Source organism: Urocampus carinirostris, chromosome 3 (assembly GCF_059441175.1).
Source record: "Urocampus carinirostris isolate Australia breed hairy pipefish chromosome 3, RoL_Ucar_1.0, whole genome shotgun sequence".
NCBI lineage: Eukaryota > Metazoa > Chordata > Actinopteri > Syngnathiformes > Syngnathidae > Urocampus > Urocampus carinirostris.
Genome location: NC_142351.1, coordinates 3569861 through 3590809, shown reverse-complemented (window position 1 = coordinate 3590809; position 20949 = coordinate 3569861). Strand labels below are relative to the sequence as shown.

The 20949-nt window shown below is 42.7% G+C and overlaps 1 protein-coding gene across 4 annotated transcripts; it reads left to right on the top strand.

Annotated features, from left to right (window-relative positions):
* The first annotated feature begins 485 nt into the window (after positions 1–485).
* On the top strand, positions 486–20177 carry LOC148368368 (uncharacterized). Of its 4 annotated transcripts, XM_088330397.1 has the most exons (6): positions 486–802; positions 3367–3459; positions 5897–6190; positions 12129–12221; positions 14538–14837; positions 19704–20177. In XM_088330397.1, the coding sequence occupies exons 1-6, from the start codon at positions 691–693 to the stop codon at positions 19847–19849; spliced, it is 1038 nt and encodes a 345-aa protein (XP_088186523.1). In that variant the 5' UTR covers positions 486–690; the 3' UTR covers positions 19850–20177. The 4 variants fall into 4 exon arrangements, with proteins under 4 accessions (XP_088186523.1, XP_088186520.1, XP_088186521.1 ...); XM_088330394.1 differs by lacking the exon at positions 19704–20177 and having other exon boundaries at positions 14538–18092; XM_088330395.1 differs by lacking the exons at positions 12129–12221; positions 14538–14837; positions 19704–20177 and having other exon boundaries at positions 5897–9242.
* The last annotated feature ends 772 nt before the right edge of the window (positions 20178–20949 follow it).

Here is a 20949-nt window from a genome sequence, read left to right as displayed (position 1 = left end):
AACAAAAAAAAAAAATATATATATATTAAACAAATGTGTATCACCATCTGGGGCGAGCCCCATTCACCTGGGTCCCGTTACACTTTACTTTTGTTTGGATTCGTGTATTAAGTCGCGTAAAACGTCTCCCAAGTTTAAAATGTCCACTTAATTCCAAGCTTCGTTAGATATTTTTGCTCCTAGCTATCTAGTCTTCTATGTGTTGTTGTTGCTGCGTTCCGAAAATACGAACGAGTTTTCCAACCTCCGACCAGGAGAAAAGGGTATGTACCCCAACTTTTGCAACTAGGACCTCCCACCTCGAGTGTCCTTACGATTATATTTCCCTGGTTGGGGTTAGAAAACCCCAATTTCCCACATTATTGGGACGCTTTTTGGTCGTATCTGCAGATGGTCAATGGCGTGACGGACCTATTAGTTTTGGATCACCCCAAACACCCATTTTCATGAACGCAGCATGTGATCTGTGCTCCGTGTACCCAGAATCCATTGCGGCGGAGTTTCGAAGGAGAGGGTGTCATGGCTGCCGCACTACTGCCAAACAAGTGAATGTCGAGAAGATTACTAAAAGTCCTGTCGTCAACTTAAAACGACGTAAGCTCAACAGAAGTATCACTTTGCGGTCCTTTTTGAAGGTTTGTCCTTTTTACTCCCGAGTTGGAGCGTTTTTTTCGTCCAAACTTGGAGAAAATGTGCTCCAGTGGGGAAGAAGGACCTCTTGAAGAGAAGCTTCGGGGAGCCAAAGAGGAGACCGAGCGAGAATGTCGACGACCGGACACTGTTTTCAAACAGCTCGGGGCAGGTCCGTCATTTTCCCTTCTCCTTGACATCAGGGGCGTTACCATTCGGGGGTGGCGGGTCCCTCACTCACAGACACGCTCTGCTCATCCAGAGAAAAGTGGATGTAGTAATGAGGGCAGTCTGGGCAGCGCATATGTCATCTCATAAGTCACCGGACACTCGCTTGGACTCTCCGGCCCCCTCAGCACACAGTGTGCGCATCAGTCCCCACGGGGGGAGCAGCCTCTTCCAGCATATTGCTTTGTAGTAGTCAATTCTGTTTTTCTTCTTTTTTTTTTTTTTTTTTGAGAAGCGACTCTTTCAGCTTGACTGACCAAAATTAGTCGGCTCTTTTCGTCCCAGAAGCGTCTCTTTAGAGTTTTTGTTGCTTTAATGCATTTATGACTTATTGTTATGTAACCGTATACACAAAAGGACTTAAAAGGGGGGACAATTCAGCATAAAAACACAAAATGGAAAAAGAGACACCAGGTTCTAAAACCTACACGAGGGCAAATAATAGACATATATTGTCAACATGAAATATAGGTTATTCATATGCCAGAGAGTAGAAGTGTGTTTTAAGCTTTGGATTTAAACATTTCCACTGAGGTTGCAGATCGAATCTCAGGGGAATAGCATTCCACAGCACCAAGGCCCGGATGGAGAATGCTCTCCAACCTGCGGATCTCTTTTTGGCTCTTGGGATAAGTTGAGGGTTATGAACTAGGGTTTGAGCCCCATATTGGGATTCTCAACTGAATGTAGGTTTCCATAAAACAGAAAAAAAGGTTTAGGGCCGGGGTTACAGTTTGAAACCGGGTTAGGTCTAAAGTTAGGCCAAGGGTTATTTCTAGGGTTTTCACTGAGATTGAGAATTTTCAATGATTTTAGGGTTCCGAAACAAGGTAGGGTCTGACACTAAGGTTTAGGCTCCCGTTCTTTTGATCGGCGCATCATTTCCTCCTTCAATGGTTCTGGAGAAATTGGAAAATTGGCTTTAAAACTCCTTTAAAAGTGCTTGAATTTGGCTATGAAAACCCTGTAGTTCGGTCCGGAATAGTCCCAAGCTCATCGCACTGATTCTTTAAAACAGGTGTCTCAATTGTATGGTCCAAAAACGCAAATGCCGGTAAAATTTCCACCTTTTGTTTCTTGCTGTTTTTTTTGCATTTCAAACCTGCTGAAGAATGTCACATTTCTGGCAAGTGGCTTCTCATTTTTGGCTTCATTTTCATGCTAGTTAACGACATAAATGGGGAGGGAGAAAGCAAAATGTTACAAATGTACCCGGTCTCCTCTATGTGAACATATTTGTACTGTATACAGGAAAACTGCTGAAAGTGTTTGTAGTGATCCTTTTGCCGTATTTTTGGTGTGTGCCATCTGGAAATGTCCGGGTTTTGTGCCTTCACTCCTTCTCATCTCCAAACCATGGCAGCTTCACCCTATTTTCCAGCCCCTTCCACTTTTCCTCTCCCCAGGTGTTAGCAATTAGACAATCAACCACCTCTCCTATGAATACTCCAGGCTCCCACCTCATTTTGCTGAACTGTTTAGATTCCTGTACAGTTTCACTCACAAAAAACAACAAGCTACGCCTCCTGCGACCTCTTCCGTCAATCCTTTCCACGTTCCAGTTTCTCCACTCCAAGACTTGCCATTCACTCCAATCCTCGTCTTAAGGGGATTCCTAAGTCTACTTTTCAAGATTCTCTCCTCCCCAAGAACTTCCCCAAGTATCCCTCTCAAGTTTCCCCTCCTTGTCCCAAGACCTGCCACTTCTAGTGTTTTCATGAAGGTATTACCAAGTAACCTATTTTCATTCTCGCCACCCAAAGATATCCTCTCAAGTTTTCCTCTCAAGATCTCCTCCTCTACTACCCAAGTCCCACACCCCCTCCTCGCCGGTACAGTCTTTTGTTGTTGCTGTTTAAATAAACGTCTCTCATGTCAGGTTTGGGACTGTCCGACACCTTGTGACAGGAAATGTTCCAATCTCGACTTAAGATACACCGATATTTAATAGCTTCAGAGTAACCGCATACTTTTGTTTCCTCGTCCTTGAGGGAGAAGGACGAGCTTAGAAGTTTGCAAGGTTCAGGCATTCTGAGTATTCAGATTAGCACCTGGACCAGACACATGCTACTGTAGAACCTGCTGCATCTTTTGAAATTTTGAGACTGGAAGCTTGATCTCTCTACAACTTACTCTATATTTAATGTTGAGGTTGACTGTGTATTATACACTGAGGCCCTTGCAACAACCATTAAAACTTGCTTAAATGTCTTAAACTCTGGAGAGTGTTATGTTTTTCAGATCAAACGTTGGACCAATATGTAATTTAAAAAAAATATATATTTTGTTTAAAATAGCCTCTTATTCTTGTCATGTTTTTGTTTGTTTCAATTGTGTTTGTTATTTTTGTCAACTTTGTCTTAAATTTGACATCCAAAGGCATTCAAAAAGTCTTGAATTGAACTTGCCTTAAGATGTAGGAACTCTGCGGTGTTCTTTGCGTCCCTTTTGTGAGTTTCTGTGATTAAAGGCGTCACAAATAAATGCGATTTGACTTTTGTGTTGCAGACATCGGTGAAGAATATCTTCCTACTGCGTGGCAGGAACCAGAGTTGCCAGGAACTGTTTACAAGATACTCCAAATTGTGTTGAACAGAGCAGGTTGGTCGTTTTTCTTTCTGCAACGTCCTCGACATCTCGTATTTGGCCGTCGACGTCCACCGTACTTTCTTTTCGAATAAGGTTCGGGCTTCTGTCTCACTCATTCTTTCAAAATACATACAGTGGGAAAAAAATAAGTATTTGAACACCCTGCTATTTTTCTACATCTTCCACGTAGAAATCATTGAAGCGTCTAAAATTTTCATCGTTGGTGCATGTCCACTCTGAGACATATAAACTAATAAGAAAAATCCAGAAATCACAATGCTTGATTTTCTAACGATTTATTTGTGTTATATAGCTGAAAATCACACCTGAGCAAATGAATGATAATATTTGGAACAGTAGCTTTTTGTCTGCTATTAGGGTCAAACGTTTCTAGTAATCTTTCACCAGGTTTGCACACACTGCAGGAGCGATCTTGGCCCACTCCTCCACGAAGATCTTCTCGAGATCAGTCAGGTTTCTGGGCTGTCGCTGAGAAACACAGAGTTGGAGCTCCCTGAATCGTTTTAGGTCTGGAGAGTGTTTGGACCATGCAAGAACCTTCATATGCTTCTTATGGAGCTACACCTTGGTTTTCCTGGCTGCGTGCTTCGGGTCGTTGTCGTGTTGGAAAACCCCTCTTCAATGATCTGACTGAGGGGAGAGGAGGTTGTTCCCCAAAATCTCACAATACACGGCCCCAGTCATCCTCTCTTTAATGCAGTACACTTGTCCTGTCCCATGTGCAGAAAAACACCCCCAAAGCACCCCCGAGCTTCGGAGTAAGGATTGCACTCTTCGTTGTTCTTCTTCCGAACACGCTTAGTAGTATTCTGACCAAAAAGTTATATTTTTGTTTTAACTTGACCACAAAATCTTCTCCCACGACTCCTCCGTATCATCCAAATGGTCATATGCAAACTGAAGACGGGCCTTGACATGTGCTTGCTTAAGCAGAGGAACTTTTCGTGCTATGCATGATTTCAAATCATGACGTCTTAGTGTATTTCCTACATTAACCTTGGAAACGGTGGTCCCAACTCTTTTCAGGTCAACTCCTGTCGTGTAGTCCTGGCCAGATTCCTCACTTTTCTTATTTATAAAATTCATATTAATTTCAAATAATATTTTTTTAATAATACACATTTTAGAAACGCAGTAGGGACCCATTAAACCCCAGCAGCCAGACAGAGTCTTCCTATGGTATGGAAAACTCTGATGTCGGTTGTGTGTTTTCTAGTGTTGCCCTTGCATCATCCATTTTGGCCTGGTCGAGGAGATGGATGACCTCACGTGTGACTCATTCTCAAGGTTTCTTCATTTTCCTCATGCTGGGATTTTTTTTTTTTCCTTGCCCTCGTGTAGGTTTCAGATCATGGGATGTTGTGGTGGTGGTCTTTAAAGCCCTCTGTGACTGTTTCTGATTGCCAGACGTTTCTCTCAAATGGGAAGTGCCGATGGCAGCCGATGTCGGCCAAATTGACTCATTTTTGATGGCCTACAGAAAATCTAGCTCTGTGGCTATCCAGCCATAAGGCTCACCAAAAAGAAGCTTTAACAGTCATCTTTCATGAGACAACAGTTGATTTAGTCGATTCGATGACATTTCCATGTTTTTTTTAAATACTTGTTTCCCAGAAAACTTCTAAAAAAATGGCTCCTTGCAAAACCATGCATTTCAAGCAGAAGTTTCGCTTCTGTGTTTTTTTTAATATCTTTGTTTTCGATACCTAGAATATCTAAATAATACTTTCCATAAACAAAAATAATATTTGATTGCAAGAACACTAAACCTATGCATAACTTTGCAAGAATTCTCAGCCTCTGATGTCTCAGGTGACGTGATCACGTGATTCAGGTCGTCATGGTGATCGCAGGTTCCTACGATACGTTATCCCAACAAAAGGCCATGGGTCATTTTTTTTAGATGGACTAAAGATGTGACCCGTTAACAGTATGTACTTATATCTTTGCTTTTCTACTCACCGCCATACAAAGTGATACGGCGAATACAGGAACAAAAGCCCCGGCTTTTGGATCCACCTACACGTGGTGCCGGGGAGCCCCGAAAGGGGTACGAAGAGGTCCAAGCTACACTGCATATCGTCGTTTTCGCCACGCCGAGGTGCCCAGGCTCCGACACCCCGGGAAGTCCCTAAAGGAGTCGAAGAAGGTCAGGGCCAGTAGAGGGAACGCGAGAGACGACGTTGCAGTGCTCAACAACAACAACAACAGGAACAAAATGCGGCATTAAGTGTCTACAAAGGAATCTGATCAAAGCTACTCCTACCATCTAGTGATGATTTAATTCCCAGAGGCCTAATACTTACTCATCAGCAGCGCCGAAGCCATTAGAATCTTTTTACGTTTTGTCACCTCAGAAACACTGCTTCTGAAAACGTTACGTTACGAGTTAAAGGCAGTATAAATAAATGTGACTTGTGTCTTGCAGATGTCAGCCCAAAATATCTTCATACTGCAAGGGAGGAACCAAAGTTGCCTGCAGTTAAAATTGAGGAGGAAGATCTGAAGCCTTATCACATTAAGCAAGAGACAGAGGATGGGGAGCCTGTTGGCGTTAAAGAGGAGGACGATGTTCCAGGCTTGCTCGTGACCGAGGTCCGTTCAATTGTCGAAGAGCAAGGTCAACCTGAAGATAACGGTAGGCGGGATACTCTAAGCACCAGCTCCCATCAACACGTGGAAACGGATGACGGCGACAAGTCCCACTCCGCAAACGCTGAAGGTGGTAACACATGTTCTCAGTGTGGGAAAACGTTTCGAAGCAAGTATTATGTGAAGTTGCATATGAAATTCCACACTGGGGAGAAGCCTTTTGCCTGCTCAGTTTGTGGTAAAAGATTCAGCCTAAATGGACACTTAAAATCACACAAACTAACCCACACTGGCGAGAAGCCTTTTTCCTGCTCAGTTTGCGATCAAAGATTTACCTTGCGTTGGGTCTTAAAACAACACACACTAACCCACACTGGGGAGAAGCCTTTTTCTTGTTCAGTTTGTGGCAAAACATTCAAAAAGAAAGGAAGCTTGAAAATGCACACCAGAACCCACACTGGCGAGAAGCCTTTTGCCTGCTCAGTTTGCGACAGGAGATTCATTGACAGTGGGAGCTTAAAAAAACACACGAGAACCCACACTGGGGAGAAGCCTTTTTCCTGCTCATTTTGTGGTCAAAAATTCACCCAAAATGGACACTTAAAATTACACCAAGTAATCCACACTGGCGGAAACCCTTTCGCCTGCTCAATTTGTGGGAAACGGTTCACCCAGAGTGGAAGCTGTAAAAAACACGCACTAACTCACACTGGCGAGAAGCCTTTTTCCTGCTCAGTTTGTGGTAAAAAATTCACCCGAAATGAAAATTTGAAATTACACCAACAAATCCACACTGGCGAGAAGCCTTTCGCCTGCTCAATTTGTGGAAAACGATATTCTCATAATTGGCGCTTAAAAATCCACACACTAACCCACACTGGCGAGATGCCTTTTTCTTGCTCAGTTTGCAGTAAAAAATTCACCCAAAATAGACAATTGAAATTACACCAACTTACCCACACTGGCGAGAAGCCTTTTTCATGCTCAATTTGCGGTCAAAGATTCAGCCAAAATGGACACCTGAAATTACACACAAGAACCCACACTGGCGAGAAGCCTTTTGCCTGCTCAGTTTGCGGTCAAAGATTCACCCAAAACGGACACCTGAAATTACACCAACTAACCCACACTGGCGAGAAGCCTTTCTCCTGCTCAACTTGTGGAAAACGATTCTCACAGAACGGGAGCTTAAAATCACACCAAAAAATCCACACCGGCGAGAAGCCTTTTTCCTGTTCAGTTTGCGGCAAAAAATTCACCCATAACGGAGTATTGAAATTACATCTACTAACCCACACTGGCGAGAAGCCTTTTTCTTGTTCAGTTTGTGGTAAAACATTCACACAGAATGGAAGCTTAAAAATGCACACCAGAACCCACACTGGCGACAAGCCTTTTTCTTGTTCAGTTTGCGGTCAAAAATTCACCCGAAACGGACACTTGAAATTACACCAACAAACCCACACTGGCGAGAAGCCTTTCACCTGCTTAATTTGTGGTCAGACTTTTACCGTGAGTGGAAACTTAAAGACACACATTAGAACCCACACTGGCGAGAAGCCTTTTTCTTGCTCAGTTTGTGGTCAAAAATTCACCCAAAATGGACAATTGAAATCACACCAAAAAACCCACATTCATTCACAGGAAGCTAGCAGACTCTCCAGCTGTATAATAAAGAATTGAAACCCCAAAGTCTTCATATGGATTCAAAAGATTCATGATTTGCCTATGTATCATGTTTCTTGATATATGATGTATTTAATTGTCTGTCTGCATAAAATATTGCCTGTTATCAACAATTATCATTAATAGTGAAAGCTAGAGTTATTGTTGGTGATAGGAATGAGTGGAGAGGTGACGTAAAAGGGTAGTGGGATGTTTGGGTGCATTCTAAGGGATGGGCAGGGCACCTGTATGATGCGGCAGGGTTAAACCAGTGAAAGCTGTCAAGCCCTGTTGAACAAAAGAGTGTGTTGTGTCACCCTGACCCGAGTGACACGGCCGCTTTCTTGTGTCCCGTTTCATCTGGAGGGACCAAAGCATGACCAACTTCGGTGCTGGGGTGCCTAACTTGTTTGGGGATTTGGGTTGGCCATGGTCCAAAAATGTTTGTGTGCGTTTTTTGCTATTTTTTCCCTTTTATTTTCTTTGTTATTGTATGAGTTTGTCTTGCTGTCGGTCACCCCTCCTGAGGGATATGACCAAGGTAGATAGATAGCTGGATGGATAGATTATTATTATAATAATAAGATCGCCAACCTAGGTCGATAGGGTTGTGGTCTAGTCTCACCAGAGCCCCAAAGCTTGGAGAGCCTGTGGTTTTCTCCGTCCCTGTCGTCTTGGGATCAAGAGATCGCAGTTCGAATCCCGGCCTTTCTGTGTTACATGTCGAAGTATCCTTGGTAAGACACTGAACCCCTACTACCCCCAATAAGTAGGTTAGCGCCTTACATGGCTGCAAGGCCGCTATTGGGAAATGTGGAGCACATTGTTAAGCGCTTTGGGAAATCATTAATTGGAAAAGCGCTATGTAAATGCAGATCATTTCATTCTTTGGGATTGGCTCGGTAGCCTAGATGGTAGCGCGCCCACCCTGAGACTGGGAGGTCGCTGGTTCAAGCCTCGGCCGAGTCATACCTAAGACTTACAACATTTGGTACTCATTGCCTCCCTTCTTGGCGCTCGGCTATGGGTTGGAATTGGGGGTTTGCTCGCCTAATGACTAAAATGGCGGTACCCTGTTTGGCTGCAGCTGCATCGGCTCGCTACAGTTTAACTGTACGGGTCAGGTGTATCAACATTTCCTTCTTTGTGCATGGTTACAAAGAATGACAACAAAAGTAAACTCTATTCTATTCTTCTATTGTATTCTTCTAAATATCTCCGTGAAGTCCACCGCCAAAAGAGATAATAACCTTTATTTCTTCATCTTTCTGGTTGGCCATGTGCTGCTTCTCACACACCCCTCCCTTGAGGGACATTTTGCTCTCAAAAGTACACTGAAAGGGTTAGTGCAAAAACCTTTTTGGCCATATATCCCATGTTGGTATGCTATGAAAACAATCCCTGATCATTGAAACGAGTTTATTATCTTAAAACCGGGTTCATTGATCATTACTGTTAACATGCTGCATCATTTCTTCAGCCTTCCCCCTTGTTAACGCTGAGTGCTTATGTCAACAATGTGCTTTATTCTTTCGTTCGTGTTGTCATGTGAATAAAATGTAGTGTGTTAAAATCAAACGTGCATTATATGTGGGTCGATTTTAATGTTCTTCTGGACTGAGCAATCATTATCCATATCAATGAACTACAAAATCGATCATTTAAAGCTGAAAATACTTTGTGTTGAAAGTTGCATCTTTCATCATAAATACTCGCTATTTCTTATGAATTCGTGTTGGAAACCAATAGCACCGCCTGCTGTCCGAATTGGTTCTGAACCAAATAGATATAATTTAAAGCCATTTAGAAATGTATTGTTATGTTGGCCATAAAAGAGTCAGAAAACATGTTATAAGTTATGACTTTTGCCAGAACCGAAACTTAACTGTGTGTTAAGTCAAGACAGAAAAGGGACTTGGATTTTCCTGGAACAAAATGAAGTTGAGACTGGAAAGGTTTCTCTTTTCTCCTCACACTGAGGTGTTTGAGTTTTTCCTTGCCCGCATGCTGGTTTAAGATCAGGTCATTGTGTCATTTTGTAATCGTAATCCTGTGCAGTCCTTTGAGACATTTTTGTGATTGAGGGCTATAGAAATAAATGTGACTTGTAAATCACCATGACCACATTGTAAGACAACATTAAACTGAAATATGAAGAATATACAGCACGTTACCCATCAGTAGCCCATTTCGTTCCCTCTTTAACATTCAAAACGAATAATTGTCAAATAAGTTCGATGCTTCAACTGTTGGCATTCAAAATAATTATAAGATTTCCTCATACGTCGTAAGCGTCTTAAAATGCATCATAAGCGTACTTTGTACGGCAAAAAAGTACAGGTTGACTGGTATGAAATGTGTTTATGTAAATAGCAGAAAGGGGTAAGAGAAGTACCAGTATATCACCGCTAGATGGCAAAGTCTCACAGGTCAGAGAAGGGTGCTTGGGCTAAGTCTCGCGGGAACTCACGTGATTTAGCGAGACTTGCTCAACCGATGAACCTTAATGCCAACAATGAAATGGTGTCGTGTCAGACTGACATTTAGCATCTATTAGGCAGATGAGCTAAAACAACAACTAGAATTATTTTTAATATCCACTTAACTCCAAGCTTCGATAGATAATTTTGCGCCGACGTATATAGTCTTCTATGTGTTTCTGTTGCTGCGTTCCCGAAAAGACGACAACTGATTTTTCCAAACTCTGACCGGGAAAAGGGCTATGTACCTCAACTTTGCAGCTAGGACCTCCCACTTCAAGTGTCCTTCCAATTATATTCCCCCGGTTGCGGGTTAAAAAACCCAGACTTCGCACATCCTTGAGACGCTTTTCGGTCGTATCTGGTAGGATCTTCCGAAAGACCAATTTTCTTGAACTTAGCATGTGTCACGTGTACCCACAATCCATTGCGGCAGGGTTTCGAAGTTGAAGGTGTCATGGCTGCCGAACATTAGAATGTCGAGAAAGTCCTCTAGTCGACTTCAAACGACGTAAACTCGACAGAAGTATCACTTATCGGTCCTTTTCGAAAGTTTTTCCTTTTTACTGCCGAGTTGGAGCGTTTTTACTTTGAAAGACGGATAAAATGCGCTCCGGTGGGGAAGGACCGCGACGACCGGACTCTGTTTCCAAGCAGCTCGGGGAAGGTTAAACATTTTTTTGCTTCCGCTACAATGACAATCCTTTCCAAAATTTTGCAAAAGATAGAATGGTGTTTTTTTTCATTTAAATACATTATTTTTCGGACTTTTACAGTAAATGACTTTTTTTACCTCGAGCAAATACTAAAAGTGCAGGAAAAGTCGCATCAAAACTTTACATATAGAGGGCTCCGAGCTCTGTGCTAAAAATAGTAACACGGCTTCGTGCCGCCATTTCGGAAGTCAATCGATCAAAGAGGTGATAGCGAGAGGAGCAAATATTTATTCAGTTTGTCTATTTATTTACTCAACTAGCTTCGTTTGTGTACGGATTTTGTCCATCAACACTATGGAAAACTACGTTGAGAGTTTAGACAAGCAAGCACGTACAAAACAATATAAGCTTTTTACACGCTTAAGACAAAATCCCTGAAAATGCAAGACATGAACATATCAATTCAAAATATTTACTCTTTAGTCCAAAAATAAATTGCAAAAAAAAATCAATTTGCAATTCTATCTTGACCGATATAGACAACCATGAAAAGCACACAAAAAATCGGAGTCAAATAAGTAAAAAAAAAAGCAAAAGATCAGCAGTCGATTGAAAGATTGAATGCACTCGTATCCTAAAAATGAGTCCAAATTTGGCTCATTTTTCTGCTTTTTATGCACGATTACCTTCTTCCTTTTTTTCTTTCGTATTGAAATCTCTTATTACGCAACACCTTCAGAGCCTTCAGGCATTTTTGAAGCACAATGGCAGAATCGATGTCAGTTTATAGCAGCCCTTTCACACACAAAGATCAATGGTCGTGGATGGAAACACCCCAAAATAGCACAAAGTATGTGCTATTTTGGGGTGTTTCCATCCACGACCATTGATCGAAGATAGCGACTTTTTTTTAATCATCAAAGATGACAACAACAAAAAACTTTCCTCAAATGGCCGCTGCATTTTTTTTCTTTTTGGAGGTACTGGAGAAAAATTAAAAAATGGCTACGAGAGTACTTGTAAAGTACTCGAATTTGGCCATGAAAACCATGTATGAACCCTGTTTCCATGACTTCCTGTGTATTTCATGTGCAGTCCCTTCCCAAGGTTTCTTCATTTTGCTTATCCTGACCTTTTTTGAGTGTTTCCTTGCCCTCTTGTAGCTTTCAGATCAGGTTGATGTTACAATGGTGTTCTGCGCATCCCTTTGTGAGTTTCTGTGATTAAAGGCGTCACAAATAAATGCGATTTGACTTTTGTTTTGCAGACATCGGTGAAGAATATCTTCCTACTGCGAGGCAGGAACCAAAGGGTCCAGGAACTGTTTACAAGATACTCCAAATTGTGTTAAACAGAGCAGGTTGGTCGTTTTACTTTCCGCAACGTCCTTATTTTGGAGGGAACGTCGTTGGGCGTCGCCCCAAAAAAATACGCAGAGAGGAGATATGGCAAAAAGGGAAAGTTAACATATACTTTCCACAACACTCATATTTGGCCGTTGATGTCCACCGTACTTTCCTTTCGAAAAAGGTCCGGGCTTCTGTCTCGCTCATTCTTTCAAAATACGTACCTTGTTTTAAAATCAGTCACGTGCGCTAGGGCTGTTTCGAATACAACCTATTTGCCTAACGGTGACAATCATAGGCTTTGCAATGGATTCAAAGTGTTTTGACGAGGAGGAAGCAATATTTAAAAATGGGACAGTTGTCCTCTGAATACTTGGACATTTGTTGTGGAGTAATTTATATGTTATCGATATTTTTAATGTTTCAAAAGTATAAAGATGCCGACGACACTAACATTTTCTATTCCAATGATAATTATATTGTTTTGATAACTTGCAATGATCTTGAAGTAATTAACCTAAACTATAATGCATTGTATTTATGATATTGTTCTCCAGTTCTGCCATACTTAACATATTGTGCAGAAGTCTGGGGCAATCACAAATGTTATCCTCCAAAAACCGCCAATTAGAACCATACTCAGGGTAAGATATCGGGATCCTACTCATATTTTATTTCTGCTGTCAAAATGATTTAAATTGGATGAATTAGTCAATATTTTCACTTCACAACTGCTATTTAAGGTCAAAAAACATAGTGCCATAAAACATCCAAAAATGATTCGTTTGGAAAGAGGGAAAATATAACTTAAGGGGCTGTCGTGAACTCATCATCCCAAAGGTGAGAACCACCAGGAAAAATATGTGTGTGTCTGCGTGTGGAGTCACACTTTTGAACAATTGACAAGACGATCTGAACAAAGCCAATCTTGGCATCTCATGGTGATCTCATTCCCAAAGGCCTAATACTTACTGATCAGTAGCGCCTAAGCCAGGGGTCGGGAACCTATGGCTCGCGAGCCATATATGGCTCTTTCTATGAGTATCTGTGGCTCAGAGATAAATTTGATTGCATGCAAAATTTCGACATCTTGTTTAAAACCTACGTCGTCCGTCGTATCCAAGCACACGCAAAGCCAAACCAGAGCTAAATGACTATATTATACTTCGCAGTATATATAGGGCACATTTTTCACTACAATTTACAGTCAAGGTGTCACACAATAAAAGGGGGAAAAAAAACTCGTTTTGGCTGTACAACGCTAAAGAATCCTTTATATAAAAGTTCACTATATAATCTGTGTTCAGTGTTCAGATACCTTATGATGAATCCACAGAACTGTAAATACGCCAAAACACCGGAAGAGAACTTAGTCATTTGATTGGGTGAGTGGGAGGGATGGGTGGTGCTATGCAAAAAGTACAAGCATTCCCTCCCATCTCTCGCCCTACGCCGTCTGCGCCAAAGGTAAGCACACAAGGCTCCCTATTCTCAGAATGTTGTGACGTTTTTACAAAAGAAATGCTTGCATCTGGTTTTGAAACCAATATGTATGAAAAAAAGGGTCAAAAGGAGTTTAACCGATCTTGAGTAATTGCAAGAAAGAGACCAGTTTAAAGTGGTGTGTTTGTTGATTTTGGGACAGGGGCTCTGGCATTTTTCTCTTTTCATCATTTTTATCAAATCATCAAAAAGAAATGTGCTGAAGACTAAGCTTTTGTCTGGGGCGCGGGTTTAGCAATTTAGTAAATTTGTCTCATAATATATGTTGTGGGCAGCACGGCAGCGCAGTGGTTAGCACTTGTGCGGCACAGTTCATGTCATGGGAACCTGTCGTGGGTTCAAATCCAGCTCCAGACTTCCTGTGCGGAGTTTGTATGTTCTCCCCGTGCTTGCGTGGGTTTACTCCGGGCACTCTGGTTCCCTCCCACATTCCAAAAAAAACATGCATTTCAGGTGAATTGGCCGGTCCAAATTGTCCCTAGGTGTGAATGAGCGAGTGAGTTGTCTGTCCCTTTGTGCCCTGTGATTGGCTGGCAACCAGTTCAGGGTGTCCCCTGCCCACTGCCCGGAGATGGCTGGGATGGGCTCCAGCCCCCCGCGACCCTAATGAGGATAAGCGATACGGCTAATGAGATGAGATGAGAATATATGTTGTGGCTCTTTCCCCAAAAAAAATTAATAATTTTTGCTTTTATGGCTCTTTGAGTCAAAAAGGTTCCCGACCCCTGGCCTAAGCCTTTAGAATTTTTCTTACATTTTGGCACTCGGGGACAATGCTTCTGAACGAGTTGAGGGCAATACAAATAAATGTGACTTGTGTCTTGCAGACGTCAGCCAAGAATATCTTCCTACTACGCGGCAGGAACCAGAGTCGCCAGCCGTTAAAATTGAGGAGGAGGAGGAAGATCTGAAGCCTTATCACGTTAAGGAAGAGACAGAAGATGGGGAGCCTGTTGGCGTTAAAGAGGACAACGATTTTCCAGGATTGCTCGTGACCGGGGTCCGTTCAACCGTGGAAGATCAAGGTCAACCTGAGGATAAGGGTCGGCAGGAGCCTCTAAGCACCAGCTCCCGTCAACACGTGGAAACGGATGACGACGAGACATCCCACTCCGCAAATGCTGAAGGTGGTAACACATGTTCTCAGTGTGGGAAAACGTTTAAAAGCAAGTATTATATGAAGTTGCATATGAAACTCCACACTGGTGAGAAGCCTTTCGCCTGCTCAGTTTGCGATCAAAGATTCACTACAAGTGGAAACTTAAAGAGTCACATTAGATCCCACACTGGCGAGAAGCCTTTTGCCTGCTCAGTTTGCGATCAAAGATTCACTATAAGTGGAAACTTAAAGAGACACATTAGAACACACACTGACGAGAAGCTTTTCTCCTGCTCAATTTGTGGAAAGCGATTCTCACAGAACGGGGGCTTAAAATCACACCAAAAAACCCACGCTGGCGAGAAGCCTTTTTCTTGTTCAGTTTGTGGTCAAAAATTCACCCGAAATGAACACTTGAAATTACATCAACTAACCCACACTGGCAAGAAGCCTTTTTCCTGCTCAGTTTGCGGTCAAATGTTCACTAAAAATGAGAGCTTAAAAATACACACCAGAACCCACACTGGCGAGAAGCCCTTTTCCTGCTCAGTCTGTGGTAAAAGATTCATTGAGACTAGGAAGTTAAAAAGACACATTAAAACCCACACTGGCGAGAAGCCTTTTGGCTGCTCAGTTTGCGGTCACAGGTTCACTAAAAATGAGAGCTTAAAAATACACACCAGAACCCACACTGGCGAGAAGCCTTTTTCCTGCTCGGTCTGTGGTAAAAGATTCATTGAGCGTGGGAAGTTAAAAACACACATTAGAACCCACACTGGCGAGAAGCCTTTTGGTTGCTCAGTTTGCGGTCAAAAATTCTCACAGAATGGGAACTTAAAATCACACCAACTCATGCACACAGGCGAGAAGCCTTTTTCCTGCTCAATTTGCGGAAAAGGATTCTCCCAAAAAGGAAGCTTGAAGTTACACAAAAATACCCACACTGGTGAAAAGCCTTTTTCCTGCTCACTTTGTGATAAAAGATTCACCCAAAGTGGATATCTGAAATTACACCAACTAACCCACACTGGTGAGAAGCTTCTTTCTTGCTCAGTTTGCGGCAAAAGGTTCACTAAAAATGGGAGCCTAAAATTACACCAACTAACCCACACTGGCGAAAAGCTTCTTTCTTGCTCAGTTTGCGGCAAAAGATTTACTAATAATAGGAGCTTAAAATTACACACCAGAACCCACACTGGGGAGAAGCCTTTTTCCTGCTCAGTCTGTGGTAAAAGATTCACCCGGCGTGGGGACTTAAAACAACACATTAGAACCCACACAGGCGAGAAGCCTTTTTCCTGCTCAGTTTGCGGTAAAGGATTCACTAAAAATGGGAGCTTAAAATTACACCAAATAACCCACACTGGGGAGAAGCCTTTTTCCTGCTCAGTTTGTGGTAAAACATTCACCCAAAATGGGAAGTTAAAAAAACACATCAGAATCCACCCTGGTGAAAAACCTTTGACCTGTTGACATTGTGGTGAAAAAAAAGATCCCTATTGGACACTAAAAGAGAAGATGACTTTTGCCTGCTCAGTTTGTGGTCAAAAATTCACTAAGAGCTGTAACTTAAAAACATTCATTTGGCTAAGTATCATACAGGCCGTCTATAGGAACATAACTGCCACAAAACCATTTGCCCTCACTTTTTTCATTTTGCCACCACATCATAAAAGCCATATTCATTCACAGGAAGTGAGCAGACTCTCCGGCTGCATAATAAAGATTTGTAACCCCAAAGTCTTCCATTGGATTCAAAAGATTCATGATTTGCATATGCGTCATTTTCCTTTATAGATAGATGTATTTCCTCGTGTGTCCGCATACAATTTTGCCTGTTATCAACAAGTACAGTGGGACCTCGCTCTTTCGCGGTTCGACGATCGCAGCTTCAGAGCTTCGCGGCCTGTAATAGTTTTTTTTTTTAAGGGGTGTCGCTACTTCACAGATTTCCACTTTTTGGGGGTGGTTTTGGTCCCCCCGGGTCTATGAAATGAAATGAACTGCATCTCTATAGCGCTTTTCAAGTCAATGACTTCCTAAAGCGCTTTTACAATGTGCTCCACATTTCCCAATAGCGGCCTGTAAGGCGCTAACCAGCTTATTGGGGGTATTAGGGGTTCAGTGTCTTACCCAAGGACACTTTGACATGATCTCTTGATCCCAAGATGATCGTTCTACCTCCTGAGCTTCTGCCGCCCCCTCCCAAAAAATAATTATATAACAATAATATATATATTTTTTTACTTGCGCCGAACCGCGAACGCCATTCAGTCTCTCTTGTGAGCGAGCCCCCAATCCGCGTCAGGCGCGATATGCACGACACCGCGACATGTCGGGCTTTCGGCGCGGAGGCAGGTGTTATGCTGAGAAATGCATTCCTGCCGAGAATTGCATCCCCTGTCGCGGGAACGCGCACACGTCACTCCAGCTACTAGTACAACCGCTTTTACCTCGTTCTATAAAAGTTCTCTCGCATCTCCGTCTCCCCTCTCTCTTTCTCTCGACTCTCTCTCTCTCTTGACTCTCTTCCCCTCGCGAGCACACGTCACTCCCGCTTCTACAACCACTTTTACCTCATTTTATAAAAGTGAGATAAAACGAGGTAAAAGGGGTTGTAGAATAGAATAGATTATGCCTTTATTGTCATTGTTACAACATGGGATATGCTGTGACAACGAAATTGGACGACTTCAGTTGTAGAAGCGGGAGTGACGTGTGCGCGCTCCAGCAACAGGGGATGCATTCCTCGGCATAACACCGGCGCCCGGCGTCTCCTACTCGGGCCGCGAGTCGCCCCGACTCGTTGGGTAGGTCGGGGCTAGGCACTGAGGCTGACCGGGCAGCACGGCGGCGCAGTGGTTAGTGCGTGTGCAGCACTAACCACTGTGCCGCCTCCTGCGTGGGTTAAAAATTTTTAAGGGGCGTCGCTACTTTGCAGATTTTGTGGGTCTAAAAAAGAATAATTTAAAAAAAAAAGGATTTTTCTTTTTTTTAAGGTGCACAGCTACTTTGCGGATTTTCACTTTTGGTGGTGGGTGGTTTTGGTCCATATTAACCGGGTCTAAAAAATAATTTAATTTTTTTTTTTTTTTAAAGTTGCACCGCTACTTCGCGAATTTTCACTTATCGCGGGTGGTTTTTGTCCCCATTAACCGCGATAACCGAGGTCCCACTGTATAATTTTTATAACAATGAAAGGACTGACTTTGAACCTGTTTATTCTTCCGTTTCATTCCATTTCCTTTGTCGTGTGAATAAAACGTAGTTTTATAAAATCAAACTGCGTGCGTTATTTGTGGGTCGATCAATCATTATCCATATCAACAAACTACAAAATTGATCATTTAAAGCTGAAAATTTGCATCCTTCATGATAAATGCGAGACACAGGCTATTTCAAATGAATTTGTAATGGAAACCAAGAGCACCACAGAAAAGGGACTTGGATTTTCCTGGACCAAAATGAAGCTGGGACTGGAAATCGCCATGACCACATTGTTAGACAACATTAAACTGAAATATGAACTGTTATATACGTAACTGCGGTGTAGCCGTCCCACCAAGGATCCCTATTCAGGCTGGACCGGATGATGAGGCTTTTATTCCAGTTGCTGTAATGAGTCTTACATCATACGCGCACCGTGTGGTTAGCACCTCCGCTGGCTTTCAACATTGTTAGCAGCACGCTGAAGACTTCGCAAAGCATATCAAATAGTTTTCAGTTGACATACAATACGGTTCACAAAATCAACCATTTTAACAAGATACTTTCAACAAGTGATCATATAGAATAGAATATGGCTTTATTGTCATTGTTACAACATGGGATATGCTGTGACAACGAGATTGGACGACTCCAGGTCCACATTTACAGTGAGGATAAGGAAACAAAGGAACAAAGAACTAACTTTGTTGTCCTCTGGGAGGGGTTTTGAGGGGGGGGGGGGGGGCTGTGAGGGTCAAACAGAGTTGCCAAATACAACTGAATGTTTGATCTTACATTACACATAGTCCAGTGCTTTTCCGAATTGCTCAGTCCACAATTGAATGGATTTGGGAGTACAGTCCATAAACATGCCCGATTAAAGTCGCCGTCGATGATAAAGCTCCCTTGGGGTGTGCAAGCTGCTGTTTAATGATAGCAGCGGGCAGGAGATTTAGCGCTATGCTAGTGGTGGGAAGTATACAGCAAACACAAAGACCACAGTGAACTCTCCCGGTAGATAGAAGTGTCTGCACGATACTGCTAGAAACTCCATATCGAGTGAGCAGTGTGTGTCAATGGTTCGGCTGTTATTAGATGGATAGATAGATAGATACTTTGTTCATCCCCGAAGGGAAATTCACATTTCCAGCAGCATCCCTGAGCTGAGAACAATCGAGAACAATCGAAAATAACACGGGAGCTGCTGGAGTGGCTGCCATTCGTGACGGCGCCGGAAAAAACGATTCAATTTGAATCATGTACAAACAAACAAACAATTGAATCATGTACAAATAAACAAACAAAATATTGCAGCGCATAGTCCACTACCCCTGTTTTTACCGGAGTCTTTGTCACGTTTGAGCTGGTCATGTAATGCGGCGTTGGTAAAGCCAAGACTCCGTGATGGCAAAAAAAAAATCCTCCAATTCCGGACGTTGTTGGTGGCGATCCGCAGCGCAATTCACTCATTGTGGACGATGGATCTGGCGTTGGTTGAACATGCTTGGGAGCGCCGGTCTGTGTGGTCGCCTTCTTAGCTTAGCTCAGCCTTTTCTCTGTCGTTGTCATTGTCGGCAGGCGGCAAATCTTCCAGGGAGATCCGGTGGTCTCTGTATATCCCTCGGGATGTAGTGGATATTATTGTATAGTGAAGTAATTATTCTTGTTTTTTCCACCCAACCTCAAGTCCAATGTAGAACGTCCCGTGGAAGAGCTGGCCACCATTACATCAACCACACCATCCACACCACCGGGCACGTCGTTGGCATCTTTCACTCTGGCACCAAACCCCATATCACCCAGAAAAAAAAGGAAGCACGATACACTTCTTGACTTTTTGAAAGAGGAGTCTGCCAGAGTGAAGAAATGGAAACTGAGGCCAAAACTGAGCGGTTCCCGATCCTATTTGGGAAGCTCGTGGACAAACTTCCAGAACAGTGACATCCCTGCGATGTTCCCCTTTGTTTTATAAAAGGAAGATATTTTATTTGATTAAGAATTCAATGAAGTTCCAGTTTATGTTTTCCAGTTTTATGGAAGTATTGGTATATTTTTGTTACATTTTGTGACACATTATTTATTTACTATTATGTATTTTGGGACATTTTTCTGAAAGTAAACTATTATTTAAGCTGGAGTGATTTGTAGTTGTTTTCTGTCCAACAGTCACATAGTTCACACACAGTATAATAATAATAATAATAATAATAATTTCCTTGTATTGTCATTCTGTGTAACAATGTACACAGAATGAAATGTCGATTACACCTGACCCGTTGTAGCGAGTCGATGCAGCCGCAGCCAACAGAGGGCGCCGCCAACCACTTTTTAAGTCTTAGGAATGACTTGGCCGGGGCGCGAATCACCGACCTCCCAGTCTCAAAGCGGGCGCCTTACCATCTAGGCTACTGAGCTGGTAGCTCACATCATTATGAAATAAACCACCAAGGTGTTACTCAAAATAAAGATGTTTATTGAATAGTAATGCAGAAAAGCACAGGATGCAAATGTGGGTCTGACATCCAGAGGCTAAAACATGGCTTTTGAGCAATTTATTCCATATTAACTGTGGACAATTCTCTGTACGGTGGACCAAGGAACCCTGAAGCCCTGTGACCACACGGTAGGACAGACCGTGGGCCAGCCAGTAGATGTAGATCAGGACCTCCAGTCATGGCCCTGTTCCCTCTTTAGCAGCTCCTGCAGGGCCCACATAACCTTCTTGCTCAACCTTAAGTCCTGAATGAGTTCTGACTCCACATCCAACCATAAGCACAGGATGGGAACATTCCTGTCCAACCTGTCCACGCTTATGGGACGGCCACTCTGGAACACAATAGATAACAAACAATTTAGACATAAATGTGGGCATAGAAAAGAAAAAGACAGCTTTTACTGTGATGTAAGCATCATGAAAAATGTTGAAATGACCT